This window comes from Nuphar pumila, chromosome 10, assembly GCF_984573655.1.
Source record: "Nuphar pumila chromosome 10, dmNupPumi1.hap1.1, whole genome shotgun sequence".
Lineage (NCBI taxonomy): Eukaryota > Viridiplantae > Streptophyta > Magnoliopsida > Nymphaeales > Nymphaeaceae > Nuphar > Nuphar pumila.
The window spans coordinates 80,501,512-80,525,501 of record NC_143258.1 but is presented as its reverse complement, the minus strand read 5'-3'; the positions used below and the strand labels follow the sequence as shown (position 1 = coordinate 80,525,501).

The following is a 23,990-nucleotide window of genomic DNA, read 5'->3' as shown; positions in this document are numbered from 1 at the left end:
TTAGTGGAACTTATGACTTTTGGGTTCGTATTTGTGCATTTGTGAGTTTGTGTTGTGCACAAGTGTTTCAAGTGTTCTTGTTGGGCGTTTGTATACGCATTTATTTCCAAGAATATTGTAATATTGTTTGTAGTATCTTGTTGGAGATACTTTCACAAAAACACAGACATATTATACAAACAACTAGAACTTTACTAATAGCAAACCAAGTATCAAAGGATTTTTGAGCTTAAGCAACCCTAACTGCGACATATCTTACTAATAAGATGTTATCTTCTTCTCTGAAAAATATATCAGCAGTTGAAAAACTTCTTAAATTAGCTCATGAATATTTTAGATTGAGAGTTTTTGGAATAAAATATTTTGTTTTCACTAACAGAAATGATAAACACTCCCCTCGAGCTATTTCATGTGCATTTTTGGGTTATGCAGATAACCAAAAAGGTTATCAGTGCTTTGATCCCAAAAATAAAAAATTATATGTTTCATGAATGTGTCCTTTTTAGAAAAGGAAAGCTTTTTTTACTTTGAAAAAGTTGAGGAAGTAGTTGAGTATTCATTTTTATTTGATTTGATTTCAAATTATAAAAAACATGATCATGAATATGATCTTGATGATAATATTGATATAATAGATGAGTGTAACCTTGATAATGATCATATAATTAATGAAGAGCATTCTCATGGGAACCAACACTATTTGCAGTATTCTGTAAGGATTTCAAATACCCATGTGCACTAGAAAAATATGCTAAACAATCCGAAGTTCAAACTAAAAGGTTATTTAGAATCTCTAAATCACCTAGAAAGTTCGTATCTTATGACTTTTTTTTCTCAAAATACAAAGCATTCATTGCATTAATTCACTCATATGCAAAACCTTCAACCTATGCGTAGAAGCCACGAGGATAAAGTTAGAAGCGTTAGAAAAGGCTAATACTTGGATCATTCAAGATGTCCTACGAGGCAAAAAACCTATAGGTTGCAGGTGGGTATATAAGATCAAAACCAAGAGTGATGAAATTCTTAAAAGATATAAATTCAGATTAGTTGCCAAAGACTATTCCCAGGAATATGGCATAGATTACGAAAAAAAATTTGCACCAGTTGCTAGAATGACCATTGTTAGGACTCAAGTAGCATTAGCCTCAATTAAAAAATGACCTATATTTCAAATGGATGTCAAAAATATCTTTTTTAAAGAAAACTTAGTTGAAGAAGTCTATATGGAGGCACTTCTTGGTATAAATGCTCCTAAAGGTAAAGCTTTTCGTCTAAAAAGGGCTTTTTATGGTCTTAAACAAGACCCAAAGGCTTAGTATGATAGGTTTAGCCATGTCATGATTGATATTGGATTCAGATCTTGTTTGACTGACACTGCCTTATTTGTTAAGATTTCTGATGCAAGTATTATTATCCTACTTATCTATGTGGACGACATGATCATCATCGAAGAAGACAAATAGGGAGTTGAAAATATTAAAAAACTTCTCAAAAAATATTTTGAAATGACTGATTTAGGTTTTCTAATATATTTTTTAGGAATTGAAGTTGTTTACTCTTGTAGAGGGTATTTATTATGCAACAACAACAACAACTACTACGCCTTCATCCCAAAACAATTGGGGTCGGCGATATGAACCAAAAAAGAAAATCATTATGGGTTTTCCATATGAATCCTTCTCCTACAATCATTTCTATCCAATGTCATGTCCTCGGTGAGGTTCAAAGCATTCATATCCTTTCCTATCATCTCCATCCAAGTCTTCTTAGGCCTACTCCGACCTCTTTTAACTAATATATTTTTCCATTTCTCCATCCTTCTAACTGGAGCATCATTAGGCCTTCGCCGAATATGTCCAAACCACCGTAAACGATTATCTCTCATCTTATTTTCAATGGATGCAACGCCTACCTTCTTACGTATCTCCTTGTTTTGAATCTAATCTTTTATTGTATTTCCACACATCCATCTAAGCATACGCATCTCAGCTACACTTATTTTTTGAATATGATGTCGCTTGGCAGCCCAGCATTTCGTACCATATAGTAAAGTGGGCCTAATTGTCGTCCTATAAAACTTTCCCTTCAATGGAAATCTACGATCGCACAACACTTCAGTTGCACTTTTTCATTTCATCCACCCAACCTTTATCCTATGATTTACATCTCCATCAATTTCTCCATACTTTTGAATGATAGTTCCCAAATATTTGAAACAGTCATCCACCAGTATTTCTTGCTCACCAAGCTTCACTACACTCGCATCACTACTTCGTTGCTTACTAAACCGACATTCCATATATTCTGTCTTACTCTTACTCAACTTAAAACCTCTTGCTTTCAATGTCTGTCTCCATAATTCTAACTTAGCATTAACCTCAGCTCTAGACTCATCAATCAAAACAATATCATCAGCAAACAACATACACCATGACACATTTTCTTGAATTGATCTCGTAAGCTCATCCATCACTATAGCAAATAGGAAAGGGCTTAATGCAGATCCTTGATATAACCCAACCGTTATAGGAAAATTGGTTGTCACCCCTCCACAAGTGCGGACATTGGTTACTACTACTTTGTACATATCTTTAATTATACTGATGTACTTGAGAGAAACACATTTCTTCATCATTGTCCACCAGAGAACATCCCTAAGTACTCTATCGTATGCCTTCTCCAAATCAATAAAAACCATATGCAAATCTTTGCTCCTCTCTCTATTGTAATGAAATATGCGGAAAAGAAATGTATGTCCTACAATGGACATTCACACATAGAAATCAAAGAACAAGTCCAAAAGAGGACATACACAAAAGCCAAAAATTGCTAGAAAGCATAAAATCTTATAAATGCACTAAAGGGCTTGTAGAAGTCACACATTACAAAGGGGGAGACCCCACTTATTTATAGGCAAGAGAGGAGTGAGGGAGAGTTAGAGAAAAGCAAGAGAGAGGGACCATTGGGAGTCCCAACAAGGAGTCGTTGGGCTCCCAACGGTCACAATTGTGACCGTTGGGGGCCCAACGACTCTTTGTTGGGGCTCCCAATGGTTGTGCATTAAATGCACAAAAAGAAAAAGAAAAAAGACAAAAAAGAAATGGAAAAAATAGAAAAGGAAAAAGGAAAAAGGAAAAAAGTAGAAAAGAAAAAAGACTAAACTGCCCCTATTGGGCGAGTTACAGAATTACCCCTTATCGGGCAGAATATATTTATATATATATATATATAGATATATATATATAAATATATATTACATATATATTTTAACACCCTCCCTCAAGCTTTACGGGGATACAACGAAAAGCTTGTTGAGAAGAAACATGAAACGAGGAGCAGCAAGAGCTTTGGTGAAGAAGTCCGCCAACTAGTACTCGGATGTGACGTAGGGCAGAGTAATGGTTCCTTTTAGGTATTCATCTCGAACATAGTGGCAATCCATCTCAATATGTTTAGTACGCTCATGGAAGGTGTGGTTGCTTGCAATATAGATAGCACTCTTGTTATCGCAACACATCTTCGAAGGAATTGAGATGATGATGCCCATATCACAGAGGAGACTTCTAAGCCACACAAGCTCCATGGTTGTAGTGGCCATTGCACGATATTCCGCTTCAGTTGAGGACAATGATACTTTATGCTGCTTCTTGCATCTCCAAGAAATCATAGAGTCACCTAAGAAAACACAAAAACCAGTGGTTGAGACTCTATCATTGGGATTTCCTCCCCAATCAGCATCTGTATAAGCAATTAAATCAAGTGATGATGAAGAGGAAAGAAAAACTCCCTTAGTTATGGTGTTTTTAATATATCTGACAATCCTTAAGACTACACTCATGTGCACAGTTGTAGGTGCATGTTGAAATTGACTGACGGAATGAACTGCATGAGCTATGTCTGGCCGAGTAATGGATAAGTATGTCAGAGGCCCAACGAGTTGACGGTAGGGAGTAGGATTCTCGAGAAGTGTACCATCTTCCAGCCTTAGCTTTGCATTGATAACCTCAGGGGTTTCTGTCTTTTTATCATCCGAAATTCCAGACTTGGCACAAATGTCAGCAGCAAGTTTCATCTGAGAGAGAATATACCCTCGAGGTGAATATGCAACTTCAATACCTAGAAAATATCTTAAGAAACCAAGGTCAGACATGTCAAAATTTTCTTTTAAAATTTTCTTAATATCATGGATTCCTTGCTCATCATTTCCAGTGATGATCATATCATCAACATATAGTAGTAAAATAACTACAGAGGACCCTGCATTTTTCACAAATAACGCAGTGTCAGTATAACATGAACGGAAATTTAAGCTAGTCATTACATTGCTAAATCTGTCATGCCAAGCTTTTGGAGCTTGTTTTAACCCATATAGTGCCTTTTTTAGTTTAAGAACTTTGTTTTCACCAATAGATACTCCTGGTGGAGGATCCATATAGACCTCTTCACTTAGTTCGCCATTAAGAAATGCGTTCTTAACATCCAATTGATAGATAGGCCATTTTTTAATGGATGCAACCGCAATAAGAGTCCTAACACTAGTCATTCTAGCTATGGGAGCAAAGGTTTCCTCATAGTCTATTCCGTACTCTTGAGCATATCCTTTATCTACCAACCTAGCTTTATACCGTTCCAATGACCCATCACTTTTAGTTTTAATTTTGAAGACCCATCTACATCCGATAGACTTCTTTCCAGTGGGTAATGAAGTTATTTCCCAAGTTTTAGCCTTTTCAAGGGCACTAAGTTCTAGTTTCATGGCTTCAACCCATTGAGGAATGTTTTTGGCTTCATTATAGTGTGATGGTTCATGATAAGAGTGTAATGCAATTAGACATGCCCTATACTTAGGTGTTAGGGATTCATAGGAAACAAACCTATTAGGAGGATTGGAGATTCGACTAGATCTCCTTAAAGAGGTTTCTTCTATGTTGGAACTTTGAGAATATTTTTCTAAAGCACTTATGGGAATTTCTTGACCACGCCTAGTATAGGTTTGAATTGACCTATTTTCAACATCATTACTTCCATTTTCATCATTACTAAGAGGAGTATCCTCTAAATCATTAAGAACATCCTGTACGTGAGGAGTCACATCTTCTTGAGAAAGAAGATCAAATAAGAAAGCATATTCGCTTTCATCAATATCTTTATTTTTCTCAAAACCGCTCATTTTCTAAAAAAGTAACATCTTTGGATACATATAGTTTGTTGCTTTTGGGATCGAAGCACCTAAAACCTTTTTTATTTTCTCCATATCCTAAGAACACACATTCGATAGCTTTGGGAGATAATTTATCTCTTTTATGTGTAAGGACAAAACACTTACACCCAAAAATTCTTAATCTATTAAAATCGGGTGTTCTTTCAAAAAGTTTTTCATATGGAGATATATTTTGAAGGGATGAGGATATCATTCTATTTATCAAATAAGTGGAGGTTAAGGCGGCTTCGGCCCAATAGCATTTTGGAATTTCTTTGGAAATGAGAAGAGTCCTAGTGGTTTCCAAAATGTGTCTATGCTTTCTTTCGGCTAGACCGTTTTGTTGGGGAGTCCTAGGACATGACCTTTGATGACAAATTCCATTGGTTTCCAAATATTTTTGAAATTCATTTGATAGATATTCTCCACCGGAATCGGATCGAAGAATGAAGATATTAGTTGAAAATTGATTTTTGACAATCATATGAAATTTTTTAAAAAAGTTAAAAACTTCGGATTTTAAATTGAGAAAATAGATCCACACATATCGAGTGAAATCATCAATGAAAGTAACATAATATGAGTATCCTCCTTTTGATATGACCGGAGAAGGACCCCAAACATCCGAATGAATTAATTCAAAGGGTCTTTTTGACACAAATGTTCTTTTTGGAAAGGGGGTGGATTTCATTTTTCCAAAAATACAACTCTTGCAAACAAAATGTTTCTCATTACAAAATTTCTTTCCAAAAGGAAAGGAGTACATTTTTGAGAAGCTTGGATGTCCAAGTCTTTGATGCCAAGTTTCTATATTTTTATCTTGGACATGATTACAAAAAGAGTTGGTGGGAAGTTTCAAATTGGTCATGTAGTAGAGATCTCCCCTCCTATGGCCTTGCCCAATCCGCTTCCCGGACTGGAGATCCTGTATAAAACAATCCTTGGTTGAGAAGGAGATTTCACATCCATGATCACATATTTGAGAGACAGATAAGAGATTTAAATTAAGTTGAGGTACTACTCTTACATTTGGCACAAAAAAATCTTTTGAAAAATCTAAGGTTCCAAAGCTTTTAACTTGTAAAGAGGTACCATCGGCGGTGGAGACAAAAGAATTTTTGGAGTTGCTATATACGTTGGATAGTCCATTTTCAATAGGGGTCATATGAAAAGATGCTCCAGAGTCAAGAATCCAAGAAGGCGTACCTGGAGAAGAAGAAGAGGCAATGGCGGCTCCCGAAGTTGACGGCGATTTGAGTAGAATTTGAAGTGCTTCGGATAGTTGAGCAAGGGAGAAGGACTCTTTCCCTTTCATTGGCTCCTCCTTCTTTTGGGGAATTTCTTCAATAGTAGCAACTTTACCTTTTGGAGGCTCATTTATCTTTGGACAATTGGGTCTTATATGGCCCGGTTCTTGACAATGATGGCAAATAGCTTTCCTATAATTGCCATTATAGTTATTTTGCCTCCCAAAGTGTGGAGGCTTATATGCTTTCATATGATTGTCGGGTCTAGACACGGCAAGAACTTCATCTCCTCCCTTAATCATGCCAAGACGAGTTTCTTCTTGGCATATTTCGGCTATGGCATCTTCCAATGGAAGCGGTTTTGATCTATGGAGAAGGGAGGACCTTACTTGTTCATATTCGGGCCTAAGCCCATGTAAAAATTGGAAAAAGTGTTCTTTCTCCATTTGTTCTCTTCTTATTTCAACATCTTCACTTGATACCCATTTGGGTTCAAGAAGGGATAGCTCATCCCATAAAGGTCCAATAGTGATATAGTAATCTCTTACACTCATTTCACCTTGCTTAATGGTACGAATTTTTTCTTGGATAAAGAATTGACGAGCAAGGTCTTTTTGGGTATACATACCTTTCATAAAGAACCATGCTTCATTTGCTAAGCGGAATTTGGCAATGTTGGCGCAAATCTTTAGCTCCACGTTGTTCATGAACCATGCAAGAATTTTCGCATGCTTACTTTCCCAATCTTCTACCTTGGATTGGTGATCTTCAATAGCCTTCATGCGAGCACTTCCTTCTAGAGCCTTTTCTTGATCACCATCTATTTTTGTAAGTTGAAGTTGAGGTTCCTTAATGGTGCCCATCACATATCCCCAAAGCTTTTTACCTTTCAGGTTGTTTTTCATGGCGGCGGCCCACATCATGTAGTTCGTACCGTTAAGCTTGAAGGAGAGATCAATCTTTTGTTCTCCTTCCATTATATAATCAAGAATGGAGGACAAACAAAGAGAGAGAGAAAACTAGACAACTAGCTATATGAAACAAGAGCACAACCAAGGCTCTGATACCATGTAATGAAATATGCGGAAAAGAAATGTATGTCCTACAATGGACATTCACACATAGAAATCAAAGAACAAGTCCAAAAGAGGACATACACAAAAGCCAAAAATGGCTAGAAAGCATAAAATCTTATAAATGCACTAAAGGGCTTGTAGAAGCCACACATTACAAAGGGGGAGACCCCACTTATTTATAGGCAAGAGAGGAGTGAGGGAGAGTTAGAGAAAAGCAAGAGAGAGGGACCATTGGGAGTCCCAACAAGGAGTCGTTGGGGGCCCAACGACTCTTTGTTGGGGCCCCCAATGGCTGTGCATTAAATGCACAAAAAGAAAAAGAAAAAAGACAAAAAAGAAATGGAAAAAATAGAAAAGGAAAAAGGAAAAAAAGTAGAAAAGAAAAAAGACTAAACTGCCCCTATTGGGCGAGTTACAGAATTACCCCTTATCGGGCAGAATATATTTATATATATATATATAGATATATATATATATAAATATATATTACATATATATTTTAACATCTATATCTCTTAATAAGTTGTCTAAGAAGATGTATAGCTTCCATAGTTGATCTTCCAGGCATAAAACCAAATTGATTCTCCGATATCATGACAACCTTCCTCAACCTATACTCAATCACCCTCTCCCAAAGTTTCATAGTATGACTCATGAGTTTTATACCACGATAGTTTGTGCAATCTTGTATATCACCCTTATTCTTATATAGAGGCACCAAAGTACTCTTCCTCCACTCATTAGGCATTTTATTTGTCCGCCAAATCTTGTTAAAAAGATTTGTCAACCATTCTAAACCTTTCTCACCTAAGCATTTTCAAGCCTCGATAGGTATACCATCTGGACCAACTACCCTTCTTGATTTCATTTTCTTCAAAGCCTCTGCAATTTCTTTCTTTTGAATCTTGCGCATGAAGTCACGATTCATCTCATGAAAAGGAATGGAGAAGTCTCCAAGATCCTGAGCATGACTTCCATTAAATAGCTTATTAAAATAATCTTTCCATCTCTCCTTAATCTCCTCATCTTTGACTAAAACCCTTTGTATTTCATCTTTGATACATCTAACCATACCCAGATCCCTCGATTTCCTATCTCTCATCTTTACAGGCCTATAAATATTCTTCTCGCCCTCTTTGGTATTCAACTTGTCATAAACCCCCTTATATACCTTATCCCTCGCGTTTCAAACTACTTTTTTAGCTTTCTTCTTTGCTATCATATACTTCTCCAAATTCTCATTATCACGACTCTTAGATTTCTAGAAGGTATTTATTATCTCAGTATAAATTTGCTTTGATATTGTTTCCAGGTAACTCCGCCTGTGTAGTTATACACTGCCGGTCCCAAGCCCGGATAAAGGAGGAGGGTTGCGGTAGGCCTGTGACAGCCAGCATAAAAACTTTGTCATATCCTATGAAAATGAACCAATATGAGAATTTCGTTGGGGTGTTCCCTACTGAGCGACGCGTTGTACTCTCTAAGCCCGGAGGCAGTGATAAATGTGCAAGGGTTGCTAGGTCGTCGCCCAGAAGCGACGCGTCACACCGGCGCCCGGGTGTGGTGTCAAATAGGCAAGGGTTCCCTCACTTTGTTGGACGGGTGGGGGTAAAGAAGTTAGTCCAAGACCATAAAATTAGGTTAGCCACTTGGAACATAGGGTCTTTAACTGGTAAGTTGGTAGAGTTAGTAGATGTTATGTGTAGGAGAAAGATTGATATTTTATGTCTTCAAGAGACCAAATGGGTAGGTGAGAAAGCTAAAGTGATAGAACCTTGGGGATATAAGATTTGGTATACAGGAATGGAGTAGGGATTGTTATGAGTCGTCAGTTTATAGATAATGTAGTTGAGGTCCGTAGGAAGGGTGATAGAATTTTACTTATTAAATTAGTATTAGGTACGGATATTATTAATATTATTAGTGTTTATGCACCTCAAGTAGGTTTAGATGATTCCATTAAGCATCAATTTTGGGAAGATTTAGATGGAGTAGTACAAGAGACATCTTATGGAGAAAAGCTTTTCATCGGCGGTGACCTTAATGGACATGTAGGCATTAGTAGGGATGGATTTGAGAATATCCATGGAGGCTATGGTATAGGAGAAAGAAATGAAAGTGGAGAAAGGATTTTAGATTTTTGTTTGTCCTATGATATGATCTTAGCAAACACTTGGTTTAGGAAGAGGGAGTCTCACCTAGTAACATTTAAAAGTGGGGTTAATACGAGTCAAATAGATTTTTTCCTACTTAGAAAGAGAGATAGGGGTTGTTGCATCGATTGTAAGGTTATACCAGGAGAAAGTGTAGCTACACAACATAGAGTCTTAATTTTAGATCTTAGAATTAGACAATGTCGCAAAAGGGATAGACATAGGATAGATCCTAGAATTAAGTGGTGGGCACTGAAAGGAGCTAAACAAGGAATGTTTGTAGAGCAGGTAGTTAAGGAAGTTGATTGGTGTCTCGAGGAGGATTCAGAATCAATGTGGAATAAGATAGCGGGTGGTATGAGAAAAGTAGCTAAGGAGGTATTGGGTGAGTCTAAAGGCGGTGCACCACTAGGTAAGGATACATCATGGTGGAACGAGGATGTCAAATTAGCTATTAAGGTTAAAAGAGAGTGTTATAGAAATCTAAGTAAGAGTCGTGATAATGAGAATTTGGAGAAGTATATGATAGCAAAGAAGGAAGCTAAAAAAGTTGTTCGAAACGCGAGGGCTAAGGTATATAAGGAGGTTTATGACAAGTTGGATACCAAAGAAGGCGAGAAGGATATTTATAGGCTTGCAAAGATGAGAGATAGGAAATCGAAGGATTTGGGTATGGTTAGATGTATCAAAGATGAAACGCAAAGGGTTTTAGTCAAAGATGAGGAGATTAAGGAGAGATGGAAAGATTATTTTGATAAGCTATTTAATGATAGTCATGCTCAAGATCTTGGAGACTTCTCCATTCCTTTTCATGAGATAAATCGTGACTTCATGCGCAAGATTCAAAAGAAAGAAATTGCAGAGGCTTTGAAGAAAATGAAATCAAGAAGGGCAGTTGGCCCAGATGGTATACCTATCGAGGCTTGGAAATGCTTGGGAGAGAAAGGTTTAGAATGGTTGACAAATCTTTTTAACTTGATTTGGCGAACAAATAAGATGCCTAATGAGTGGAGGAAGAGTACTTTGGTGCCTTTATATAAGAATAAGGGTGATATACAAGATTGCACAAACTATCGTGGTATAAAACTCATGAGTCATACTATGAAACTTTGGGAGAGGGTGATTGAGTCTAGGTTGAGGAAGGTTGTCATGATATCGGAGAATCAATTTGGTTTTATGCCTGGAAGATCAACTATGGAAGCTATACATCTTCTTAGACAACTTATTGAAAGATATAGAGAGATGAACAAAGATTTGCATATGGTTTTTATTGATTTAGAGAAGGCATACGATAGAGTACCTAAGGACGTTCTCTGGTGGACAATGATGAAGAAAGGTGTTTCTCTCAAGTACATTAGTATAATTAAAGATATGTATGAAGGAGTAGTAACCAATGTCCGCACTTGTGGAGGGGTGACAACCAATTTTCCGATAACGGTTGGGTTACATCAAGGATCTGCTTTAAGCCCTTTCCTATTTGTGATAGTGATGGATGAACTTACGAGATCAATTCAAGAAAATGTACCGTGGTGTATGTTGTTTGCTGATGATATTGTTTTGATTGATGAGTCTAGAGCTGGGGTTAATGCTAAGTTAGAATTATGGAGACAGACATTGGAAGCTAGAGGTTTTAAGTTGAGTAAGAGTAAGACTGAATATATGGAATGTCGGTTTAGTAAGCAACGAAGTAGTGATGGGAGTGTAGTGAAGCTTGGTGAGCAAGATATACCGGTGAATGATTATTTCAAATATTTGGGATCCATCATTCAAAAGTATGGAGAAATTGATGGAGATGTAAATCATAGGATAAAGGTTGGGTGGATGAAATGGAAAAGTGCTACTGGAGTGCTGTGCGATCGTAGAATGCCATTGCGGTTGAAGGGAAAGTTTTATAGGACGACTATTAGACCCGCTTTACTATATGGTACGGAATGTTGGGCTGCCAAGAGACATCATATTCAAAAAATGAGTGTAGCTGAGATGCGGATGCTTAGATGGATGTGTGGAAATACAATAAAAGATAAGATTCGGAACGAAGAGATACGTAAGAAGGTAGGTGTTGCACCCATTGAAAATAAGATGCGAGAGAATCGTTTACGGTGGTTTGGACATATTCGGCGAAGGCCTAATGATGCTCCAGTTAGAAGGTTGGAGAAATGGGAAAATATATTAGTTAAAAGAGGTCGGGGTAGGCCTAGGAAGACTTGGATGGAGATGATAGGAAAGGATATGAATGCTTTGAACCTCACCGAGGACATGGCGTTGGATAGAAATGATTGGAGGAAAAGGATTCATGTGGAAGACCCAAAATGAATTTCTTTTTGGTTCATATCGCTGACCCCAATTGTTTTGGGATGAAGGCGTAGTTGTTGTTGTTGTTGTTGTTGTTGTATTGTTTCCAAGTCTAGAATCACGAATGATAAGAAAGTTGATACTCCCGAGATTGCCAACACCAACATGTGAATTGATAATAGAGAACATCTTGAAGATCCTCCTCCTTGCCGACAACTCATTGGAGCACTTTCTTACCTTTCAATTACTAGGCCTGATATAGCACACGTTGTACATAAAGCTAGTCAATTTCAATACGCTTCCACTTCTATTCACATAGGAGCAGCCCTGCGTATTATTAGATATATTAAAAATTCACTTTCTCGAGGACTTTTTCTTCATCTTCATTAATATTTAATTGCTTACAATGATGCTGATCGGGGAGGTCATCATAATATCAGGCACTCAACCACTAGTGTTTGTGTGTTTTTAGGTGAATCTCTAATTTTGTGGCGATGCAAGAAGCAGTAGAAGGTTTCGCTTTCATCAACTGAAGTTCAATATCGAGCCATGGCAACTACAACGATGGAGGAGGTCTGGCATAGAAGATTGTTGGCTGATATGAGAGTTCAAGTAACTGGTGTTGTGAAAATCTTTATAAAAAGAGATTTTGTGTATAAACACAATGCTAGAAACACGAAGTGTGCACAAAGGTACAAAAGAGAACTCTCACAAGTGCACAAAAGCACGGATACACACGCACAAAAGCATAAAAAAATATCAACTTCAATATAATGGGTCCCAAAAGGGGCTTTACAAAAGCATGAAAAAGCAAGAAGGGGAGAACCCCTATATATACATGTTGGAGGAGTGGGGGCTCCAACGTATGTGTTGTGCCCCCCCCCCCCCATATTATGAAAGACAAAAAACACAAAAATAAAAAAAGGAAAACTAAAAGAAATAAAAATATGAATAAATACAGTCATATTCTCAAATGAGAGTCGTGATAATGAGAATTTAGAGAAGTATATGATAGCAAAGAAGGAAGCTAAAAAAGTAGTTCGAAACGCGAGGGCTAAGGTATATAAGGAGGTTTATGACAAGTTGGATACCAAAGAAGGCGAGAAGGATATTTATAGGCTTGCAAAGATGAGAGATAGAAAATCGAGGGATTTGGGTATGGTTAGATGTATCAAAGATGAAACGCAAAGGGTTTTAGTCAAAGATGAGGAGATTAAGGAGAGATGGAAAGATTATTTTGATAAGCTATTTAATGATAGTCATGCTCAAGATCTTGGAGACTTCTCCATTCCTTTTCATGAGATAAATCGTGACTTCATGCGCAAGATTCAAAAGAAAGAAATTGCAGAGGCTTTGAAGAAAATGAAATCAAGAAGGGCAGTTGGCCCAGATGGTATACCTATCGAGGCTTGGAAATGCTTGGGAGAGAAAGGTTTAGAATGGTTGACAAATCTTTTTAACTTGATTTGGCGAACAAATAAGATGCCTAATGAGTGGAGGAAAAGTACTTTGGTGCCTTTATATAAGAATAAGGGTGATATACAAGATTGCACAAACTATCGTGGTATAAAACTCATGAGTCATACTATGAAACTTTGGGAGGGGGTGATTGAGTCTAGGTTGAGGAAGGTTGTCATGATATCGGAGAATCAATTTGGTTTTATGCCTGGAAGATCAACTATGGAAGCTATACATCTTCTTAGACAACTTATTGAAAGATAGAGAGAGAGGAACAAAGATTTGCATATGGTTTTTATTGATTTAGAGAAGGCATACGATAGAGTACCTAGGGACGTTCTCTGGTAGACAATGATGAAGAAAGGTGTTTCTCTCAAGTACATTAGTATAATCAAAGATATGTATGAAGGAGTAGTAACCAATGTCCGCACTTGTGGAGGGGTGACAACCAATTTTCCGATAACGGTTGGGTTACATCAAGGATCTGCTTTAAGCCTTTTTCTATTTGCGATAGTGATGGATGAGCTTACGAGATCAATTCAAGAAAATGTACCGTGGTGTATGTTGTTTGCTGATGATATTGTTTTGATTGATGAGTCTAGAGCTGGGGTTAATGCTAAGTTAGAATTATGGAGACATACATTGGAAGCTAGAGGTTTTAAGTTGAGTAAGAGTAAGACTGAATATATGGAATGTCGGTTTAGTAAGCAACGAAGTAGTGATGAGAGTGTAGTAAAGCTTGGTGAGCAAGAAATACCGGTGAATGATTATTTCAAATATTTGGGATCCATCATTCAAAAGTATGGAGAAATTGATGGAGATGTAAATCATAGGATAAAGGTTGGGTGGATGAAATGGAAAAGTGCAACTGGAGTGCTGTGCGATCGTAGAATGCCATTGCGGTTGAAGGGAAAGTTTTATAGGACGACTATTAGGCCCGCTTTACTATATGGTACGGAATGTTGGGCTGCCAAGAGACATCATATTCAAAAAATGAGTGTAGCTGAGATGCGGATGCTTAGATGGATGTGTGGAAATACAATAAAAGATAAGATTCGGAACGAAGAGATACGTAAGAAGGTAGGTGTTGCACCCATTGAAAATAAGATGCAAGAGAATCGTTTATGGTGGTTTGGGCATATTCGGTGAAGGCCTAATGATGCTCCAGTTAGAAGGTTGGAGAAATGGGAAAATATATTAGTTAAAAGAGGTCGGGGTAGGCCTAGGAAGACTTGGATGGAGATGATAGGAAAGGATATGAATGCTTTGAACCTCACCGAGGACATGGCATTGGATAGAAATGATTAGAGGAAAAGGATTCATGTGGAAGACCCAAAATGAATTTCTTTTTTTGGTTCATATCGCTGACCCCAATTGTTTTGGGATGAAGGCGTAGTTGTTGTTGTTGTTGTTTATATTCTCAAATGAGAATATGCGAAAAATAAAAAATGACTGAAATACCCTTTAACGGGTTTTGAAAAATATATTTATATATATATCTTATATATATATATATATATATATATATATATATATATATATATATATATATATCATATATATATGTATATGTATCTCTCCACATATATATAAGAATATATATATGTATATATATATATAAAAAGAATAATACATTTTAACACCCCCCCTCAAACTTAGGGTGATATAATTGAAAGTTTGCCAAAAAGGAAGTTAAATCTTGGAGAGCACAGCGCTTTGGTGAAGAAGTCTGTCAGTTGATATTTGATGTAACATATGAAAGGTCTATTGTTCTTCTTAAGTATTCTTCACGAACATAGTGGCAGTCCATCTCAATATGCTTCGTGCGCCCATGAAATGTGTGATTTTTGGCAATGTAAATTGCACTTTTATTATCACAACATAGTTTTGTGGGCCCTTGAACTTGAATATTCATATCTTCCAGCAAACTACGAATCCAAACAATTTCCATGGTAGTAGATGTCATGGTTCTGTATTCTGCTTTTGTGGATGAAAAGGAGACCTTCTATTGTTTCTTTCATCTCCAAAAAATTAAAGATTCCCTTAAAAAATGCAGAAACCAGTGGTGGAGTGACAGTTATTCGGGTCACCTCCCCTATCAGAGTCAGTATAAGCAATTAAATTTAATTCAGAAGAAGAAGATAGAAATACCTCATTGTTTATTGTACCCTTTATGTATCTGATGATGCAGAGAATGACGCTCATATGAACTGTAGTAGGTGTATGTTGAAATTGACTAGCAACATGTACTGCATGAGAAATATCAGGCCTCATGATGCTAAGATACGTTAAAGACCCAACCAGTTGCCGGTAAGGTGTGGGGTCTTTTAGGAGAATCCCATCATTAATCTTCATCTTCGAACCTACTGTTTCAGGAGTTTCATAGACCTTGTCATCTGTAATTCCTGATCTGTCAAGAATCTCACAGGCAAGTTTAGTTTGAGACAAAAAATAGCCTATGTGAGAATAGGCAACCTCAATTCCCAAAAAATATGTCAGAAATCCCAAATCTGACATTTTAAACTTTGAAGTCAAGATAGATTTAATGCTCTTGATTCATTTGGTATCATCACCTGTTATTAACATATCATCAACATATAACAGTAATATAACAATCCCTGCATCAGATTTCTTGACAAACAATGCAGTGTCAGTATATCATGAAGAGAAACCATTTTAAGTCATTACATTGTTAAACCTATCGTGTCAAGCTTTGGGAGCTTGTTTCAAGCCATAGAGAGCTTTACGAAGACGAAGAACTTTATTTTTAGGAATTTTCATACCAGGTGGAGCATCCATGTAGACTTCTTCATTAGGTCACCATTTAAAAATGCATTTTTGACATTCATTTGGTAGATATTTCATTTCCTAATGGAAGCAATGGTGATGAGACATCTGACAGTAACCATACGAGCTACTGGAGCAAATGTCTCTTCATAGTCAATCTTGTATTCTTGACTATACCCTTTAGCTACTAGACGAGCTTTATACCTTTCAAGAAATCCATCATTCTTGGTTTTGACTTTAAACACCCATTGACATCCTATAGTTTTCTTACCACTGGGAAGCGTTTGAAATTCCCAAGTGTTGACTTTCCTAAGCGCTTTGAGTTCACTCTCCATGGCTTCTGTCCATTCAATACACCGTTTGGCATCTTCAAAAATTTTTGGTTCAAAATATGAGTGAATGGCACTTAAGCAAGCCTGATATTTAAGAGAGAAAGAGTCAAAGGATACGAATCTAGAGGGAGTTTTTCTAGTTCTTTTGGTTCTTCTAGGATTTTAATCATGTGTGGAAATAGATTCGTTAGGTTCACTATATTGCTCAATGGCACTTCTAAAGGTGCGTCTATCTCTATGAGTATAGGTGATAGGGTCTCTAGTTATATTTTCTTCTTGAGAGGTAGTAGGGTTAGAGCTATTGTTGATTTCAACCACTTCATTGTCACTGTTATACGTTGATTCATCGTCACTAGAGATATCATCATCTTTAGATAATAGATCAAAAAGAAAGGAATAGTCAGCATTTTCTAAATGAGATTCATTTTTTTCAAAACCACTATCATTTTCCAAAAAGGTTATATTCCTTGAGACATATAACTTATCATTCTTAGTATCATAACATCGAAACCCTTTTTGGGTTTCGGAATAGCCAAGAAAGGCACAAGGAATGGCTTTTGGTGAGAGTTTATCATTTTTATCTGTAAGGACAAAGCACTTACAACAAAAAACTCTCAATCTATTATAATCAGGTTCTTTTTCATATAGAGTCTCAAAATGAGAGATTTTATCTAAATTTTTGGATGAAAGACGATTAATAAGATAAACGAAAGCAAGAGCCGCCTCGACCCAAAAAAAATTGGAATACTTTGGGAGATAAGAAGAGTTCTAGTGGTTTCAATGATATGCATATGCTTCCTTTCGGCCAAACCATTTCGTTGTGGGGTCTTAGGACACGAACTTAGATGGACAATACCATAGTCTTTAAGATATTTCTTAAATTCATTAGATAGATATTCACCTCCGGAATCGGTCTTAAATATCTTTAAATTACTATTAAATTAATTTTTGATCATCATATGATATGATTTAAAACATGTAAAGACTTTGTGCTTATGTTTGAAAAAATATATCCAACAATATCGTGACAAGTCATCCACAAAAATCACATAATAGACAAAACCTCCTTTGGATATGACGGGTGTCGGTCCCCAAACATCCGAATGAATAATTTCAAAAGGTTTAGTGGTAAACATAAATCTATGTTCAAAAGGCATACTTCTCATTTTTTCAAGAATGCAATCATTACAAGAGAAAGTATTTTTACAAAGATTTTTAGCAAAATCCAAATAGAGGAACTTAGTGATATTGGGATGACCAAGTCTTTTGTGTCAAACATTTATGTCTTTATGTTGGGCCACATTACAAAAGAGGGTTTTAGGAATTTGAAGAGAGTCCACATAGTATAAGTCTCCCTTCCTAGAGCCTTCCCCAATCAACCTCCTGGACCGGTGATCCTGTATTAAACATTTATTAGATGAGAATTGAATGTTACACGTAAGGTCCGAGAGTTTAGAGACAGAAAGTAAGTTTAAATTTAATTTTGGTATAAATCTAATTTTAAAAATAAAGAAGTTTTGGGTTTTAAAGTTTCCAATTCTCTTAATTTCAAGAGAAGTGTCATTCGCGGTTGAAACAAAAGATGGTGACAAATTTTCAAAATATTCGAAAAGAGATGAAATGTTTGGAGACATATGAAACGACGTACCAGAATCTAAAAGCCAAGAAGTTTTACTTGGAGGAGAAGGAGTAGACACGGCGGCACCAAAAATAGTTCCATTAAGATGAGGTTGAAGAGCTTCCACAATTTGATTTAGAGATAGAGCTCCATTTGTAGATTTCTCTTTTTGTCGTTGAGATGTGGTGGCCATTGCTAGTAATTTCTTTCACTTAGGACAAACCGGTTTGATATGACCTGATTTTTTGCAAAAGTGACACACAATTTTGCTATAATCCCTTCTTCCGCCTTGATCACCTTGATTTTGGCTTTTAAAATGAGGAGGTTTATATGTCTTCAAGTTGTTCCTCGGCCTAAAAACGACATTTGCTCCATCACACTCATCTTGATTTGTGGGCATTGCAAGAACACTTGGATTTTGCTTGTTAATGCCCATGCGAGTTTCCTTTCCACTTAATTTTGTAATGACGTCTTCAAGAGAGGGAGAGGTGAAGGAGGATAGAAGAGAAGATCTAATTAGATCAAACTCGGGCCTTAGCCCATTCAAAAAGTTAAAAAATCAATCTTCTTCAAGTTGTTTATGACGAAGCTCTATAGCTTCTCCACTCCACTTGGGTTTGAGCATAGCAAGCTCATCCCAAATAGATAAGTGTTCGGCAAAATATTTCCTTATAGTCATCTCCCCTTAAAGAAGGGTTAGCGCCCTCTTTTGGAGGTAATACTTATGGGACAAGTCTCTAGAAGTGTACATTTTCTCAAGGTACTCCCATGCTTGAGAAGCCTTTTTAAACTTTATAATATTGTCGTTGGTTCTAGTCTCAACGGAGGAGAAGATCCATGACAAAATCTTGAAGTTCTTTATTTTTCACTCCTCATGTTTTTTGCTATATTCTTCAAGAGCCTTAGTTCTTTCATCTCCATCAAGAATTTTGATTTTTGCTCTTTCAACCAAAGTAATTTTAGGCTCCAGTTCCATAATTGAGCCTTGAATATAACCCCAAAGCCATTTTCCTTTAATATGGGCTTTCATATTTTCGGCCCACACGTGATAATTGGAGTCGTTGGGCTTAAAGCCAAGAAAGAAATGGGAGTCTTTTTCTCTCATTTGAGAGATAAGTGAGAGAAAATAATACATACCATAATGAGATTTCAAATCTTGTAAAAAACTTCTAAAATATTGGATGAAGAGAAGTCTTCACGTCAATCACAAGAAAGTTGAAGGCATGCTTTTCGAGGCACTCAATATTGTGAAGAACCGTAAGATTTTCTTTCTCCAAGCAACCTCGCTCTGATACCATGTGAAAATCTCTATAAAAAGAGTTTTTGTGTATAAACACAATGCTAGAAACACGAAGTGTGCACAAAGGAGAACTCTCACAAGTGCACAAAGGCACGGATACACATGCACAAAAGCATAAAAAATATCAACTTCAATATATTGGGTCCCAAAAGGGGCTTTACAAAAGCATGAAAAAGAAAGAAGGGGAGCACCCCTATATAGACATGTTGGAGGAGTGGGGGGCTCCAACATATGCGTTGGAACCCCTCCAACAGTTATAAATATAACCGTTGGAGGGGGCTCCAACGTATCTGTTGTGCCCCCCCCCCCCATATTATGAAAGACAAAAAACACAAAAATAAAAAAGGAAAAGCTAAAAGAAATAAAAATATGAAAAAATAGTCATATTCTCAAATGAGAATATGCGCAAAATGAGAAATGACCGAAATACCCTTTATCAGGTTTTGAAAAATACATTTTTATATATATACTTAGATAGATACATATACATATATATATATATATATCATATATATATATATATATATATGTATCTCTCCACACACACACATATATATAAGAATATATATATAAAAAGAATAATACATTTTAACAGGTGCCTCACGCATGTGCTGTGAAAACAAGAGTGTGATCTATATTGCCAGCAATTGTACCTTTTATGAACGGACTAAACATATTTAAATGGATTGACACTATGTTCGAGAGGAGTATCTTCATGGGACTATAGATATGTCGTATGTGACATCGGAATATCAGTTAGCAGATTTCTTCACCAAACCTCTCGCAGTTCCCCGATATCACTTTCTTTTAGACAAACTTTTGATTATGATATTGTAAGTTTGATGGAGAGTGTCAAAATATACATATATGTATATTATATATATATATATATATATATTACTTATTAATTATTTTTTCTTTTTCTTTATTTTTAACTTTTTTTATTTTTTGTATTTTTTATCTAGTTCAAAACGAACTAGAGCTCTAACTAGTCAACAACTAAGTTGACTAGTCATAGAGCCGTTGGAGCTAGTCCAACGACTACAAATAGAGTCGTTGGAGCTAGCTCCAATGATTCTATTAAGTCTCTCTTCCTCACTCTTCTCTCATGTATATAAATAGGAGTTATCCCCCCTCCTTAATGTAATGCTTCTTGCATTTGGTAATGAATAAAATATTATTTATTTTTAAGTCTTCTTGTGGATACCCCTTGTGTGGGTCTTGGTAGTGTGCCCTTTTGTGGACACTTGTTGTGCTTGTTCTCTTGAATATTTGGTGGATATATTGTGTGTGATTAGAAGACTTGTTTCTTTACAAGATTCCCAGTCTATAGATGACATAAACATTAATTCTCAAAGCAACAAAGACAACCATTCTTGATACTGGAATTGCACGGAGGAACCTGCCAAAGACTTGCTTGATAGTTGGCTGCACCTTAAGAAGCTATGTCACATGGGTACGGGGTATGAAGGGTATGACACAACAATTTCAAAAAAATGCGGGTACGGGGAAACAATTATATATAGAGAGAGAGTTTGGGTATGAGTCTAGATTATATATAGATCCACTAGATCCATATATAAGACATCAGATAAAAGGGGGAAGGGCCCTTCCCCCTTTTTGCTCTCTTTGTCTGATTGTTGCAGGAAGAAGAAGAGGAGGAGGAGGTATGCTCCCTCCCTCCCTCTCTCTCTCTCAAGCAGATTGTAAGAAGGAGGTTGAAGAGCGTATGCTCTCTCTCTCTCCTTCCTGTTCCTCTTTCATCTTCTTCTCCTCCTCTTCCTCTTCCTCTTTTATTTTTTTCTTCATTCTACCCCTCTTCCTCTTTAGATTTCTTCTTCCTTCTCCTCCTCTTCCTCTTCCACTTTCCTCTTCTTCTTCCTTCTCCTCCTCTTTCTTTTTTTTCTTCTTCTTCCTTCTCCTCCTTTTTCTTCTCTTACTTTTTCTTCTTCCTCCTTGCCTTTCACCGACATCAAAAAAAAAATTTTGCTTTGTGTCAGGGTTGGACCCAACCCAATCTGGACCTGCACGGACCCACGCTGCGTCTGGTACCAGTACTCGTGTCAGGCCGTGTCAATATGGGTACGGTTGCTCAATAGTCGTGTCTAGGTGACATAGTTAAGAAACAATGTCATAGTTCATTTCTTTATTACAAGGACTGGAGTTTCCGGCTGTGGTCAGACTTCCATGATTTGCTCAATATAACCAACTAGTCCAATAGAATGAAAATATGAAATTGATCTCCATTGATTGGTTTGGAATGGAAGAGGGAAAAGGAATTGACGACACTACAACACATGTCCCTTCTCATTGAGGGATACTGATATGCATTGGATCTTTAAAATCTTGGATCTCTTGCCAAGCTTGGGTGATTTTCTCATACGTTGCATCTAAGTTTTCCTTTTCATTTTCAATGTTTGGCAAAAATCTTAAGAGAACAAGAAAATAGAGAAGTTGGAAAACTTTTCATAAGAGTAGAGGAAAAATGAAAAAGTAGAATCTCATGAAAATACCATAAAACCCAAGCAACAACAACAAGCATGCAACAAGACTCCCAAGTTTTACTCATTGCATAAATACTATGAGATTTATGAATGTTTTGCAATAGATGCTACTCTTCTCTTTTTCAGCATAATGTTTGAAATGCAACATACCTCAAACCTCAGGATTTTCATGATTTATCCAAATACAACATTGAGTGTTTAGCAAGACTGACTGACCAGTTTAGGCTCGAGTCGATAACTGATTGCCAAAATCTATGGTGAGTTCCAGCCCCTGCTAATCATAACCTAGGATTTATTAGATTGATGGGAACTATCCAAACCTGAGGCCCAGAGCTCAACCACAAATTTGCATAGGGTCTATTATTTTTTTGCAGAAGTCCCAATGAATTTTCACAGTGCATAGCAAATAGTGAACTTCAAACTAAACAAAACTGAAGCTATAATTCAATTAATGAGATTTATACTACTCTTGTTTCCCTTTTTTAAGGCAAAGAAATCGACTACAGATTTGATACAGCTCATACAAAAGCAGAGCTTGAGTTCGCATTCTATCAACATTATGATGTGAAATGTTACCAAACAATAAAATGTGAAGTGGCACAGCATCATTCCCTATCCCTTAGGATATGTTTGATGGCTTGTCCAGGGTTAGACGAAATGAACAAAAAAGACAGAACAGAACATTGGTTCGGTTCATTCCGTAACAATTGTTCCAAGTCCAACGTTTGTTTAGACCATACTCAGAAGCTATGTTCCAAATGTCCGTTGTGTGATGATGATGTGCGGACAACTTGGAGAGTCATGGATAATGGATCGAATTACTTCGTTTTGGATCGTAAGACCCGATCTGTCCACTATTTTACATGTTTTAACAAGTTTATTATTGTTTTTTGCCCGGATATGGATCCAATTACGAAATTATGTCTAAAATCATAAATTTTTACCTGAATATGGATTTGAATTTGATGAACAAAATAACCATCAAGTGAAGCTGCATTTCTTATCAAACGCTTATATATATTAGCAATGATTTTAATTAAACAATGATTTTAATTAATACGCTTGTATACTAGCAATCAAAAACAAAATGAGCGATTATGAATAACATAATCGCTGGAAGAACAAAGATTAAAGCCATCCAATAGTTGTTGCATCCACCCCTCTATGGATGAACCGGTCTTATGATGGAGATTCATAAGGTGGATTTGAGTTGAACCAGTTCAAAACTATATCGGTCCCCTCTATCCCACCCATCTCTCACGATGGAAATTGGAAAGTGGTCAAGTGGGAGGAAGGCGGTTAGGGTTTGGCAACTCACCCTCTTCCACCATTCTTGGGAATCAACAAGCAGAGCTGCCGACTAATGGCTTGGCTTGCCGCTGGTCGTGGATGGCCGGCAGCCACCATCTGGTGTGAACCTCGCCGGAGAAGACCGGTTGAAGGGAGGCAGTGAAAGAAGGAAAAAGGGGGAAGAAGAAAGGAGGGAAGGAGAGGAGTGGGGCGGCGATCAGGGGGTCTCACCGGTCGTCCTTGGTCGGCGTCCAGTCGCCGGCCATGTAATGGCCGGTGATGGTGCTTGGCACCGTCTGCCACCATCTGGTCTGAACCTCACCGGAGAAGACTGGTTAAGGGGAGGCAATGAAAGAAGAAAAAAGGGGGAAGAAGAAAGGAGGGAAGGAGAGGAGTGGGGCGGCGATCAGGGGGTCTCACCGATTGTCCTTGGTCGGCGTCCAGTCACCGGCCATGTAATGGTCGATGATGGTGCTTGGCGCTGCCTGATTTTTTGGGGAAGGAGTAGATTGGAAGGGAGGAGTAAGGTGGAGAAGATGGGGTGGTGGAGGGAAAGGGAGGAAGAGAGGGGTTGCAGGCGGAGGTCGGACCAGGGACTGCGCCACCGCTACCGCCTCCGGAGTCCCCACCGGACATGCCCTGCATCTGAGGTAGAGTTGGGGACGGCGCTCCCGTTGATGTTTTTTTTATTGTTCCCTTCGTTCCTGTTCTTTTTGCAACAAGGGGGAGG

General features: G+C 37.3%; 1 protein-coding gene across 1 annotated transcript in view; it reads right to left on the bottom strand.

Moving 5' to 3' along the window:
- LOC149826999 (inositol-pentakisphosphate 2-kinase IPK1-like) overlaps positions 1-23,377 on the bottom strand; it is a 29,082-nt gene extending 5,705 nt beyond the window's left edge. The window contains exons 1-2 of the mRNA XM_090018409.1: positions 23,289-23,377; positions 15,797-15,839 (exon numbers count right to left, since the gene is read on the bottom strand). Coding sequence (XP_089874535.1) covers positions 15,797-15,839; positions 23,289-23,377 — 132 coding nt within the window. The remainder of the gene's footprint in view (positions 1-15,796; positions 15,840-23,288) is intronic.
- Positions 23,378-23,990: the final 613 nt, after the last annotated feature.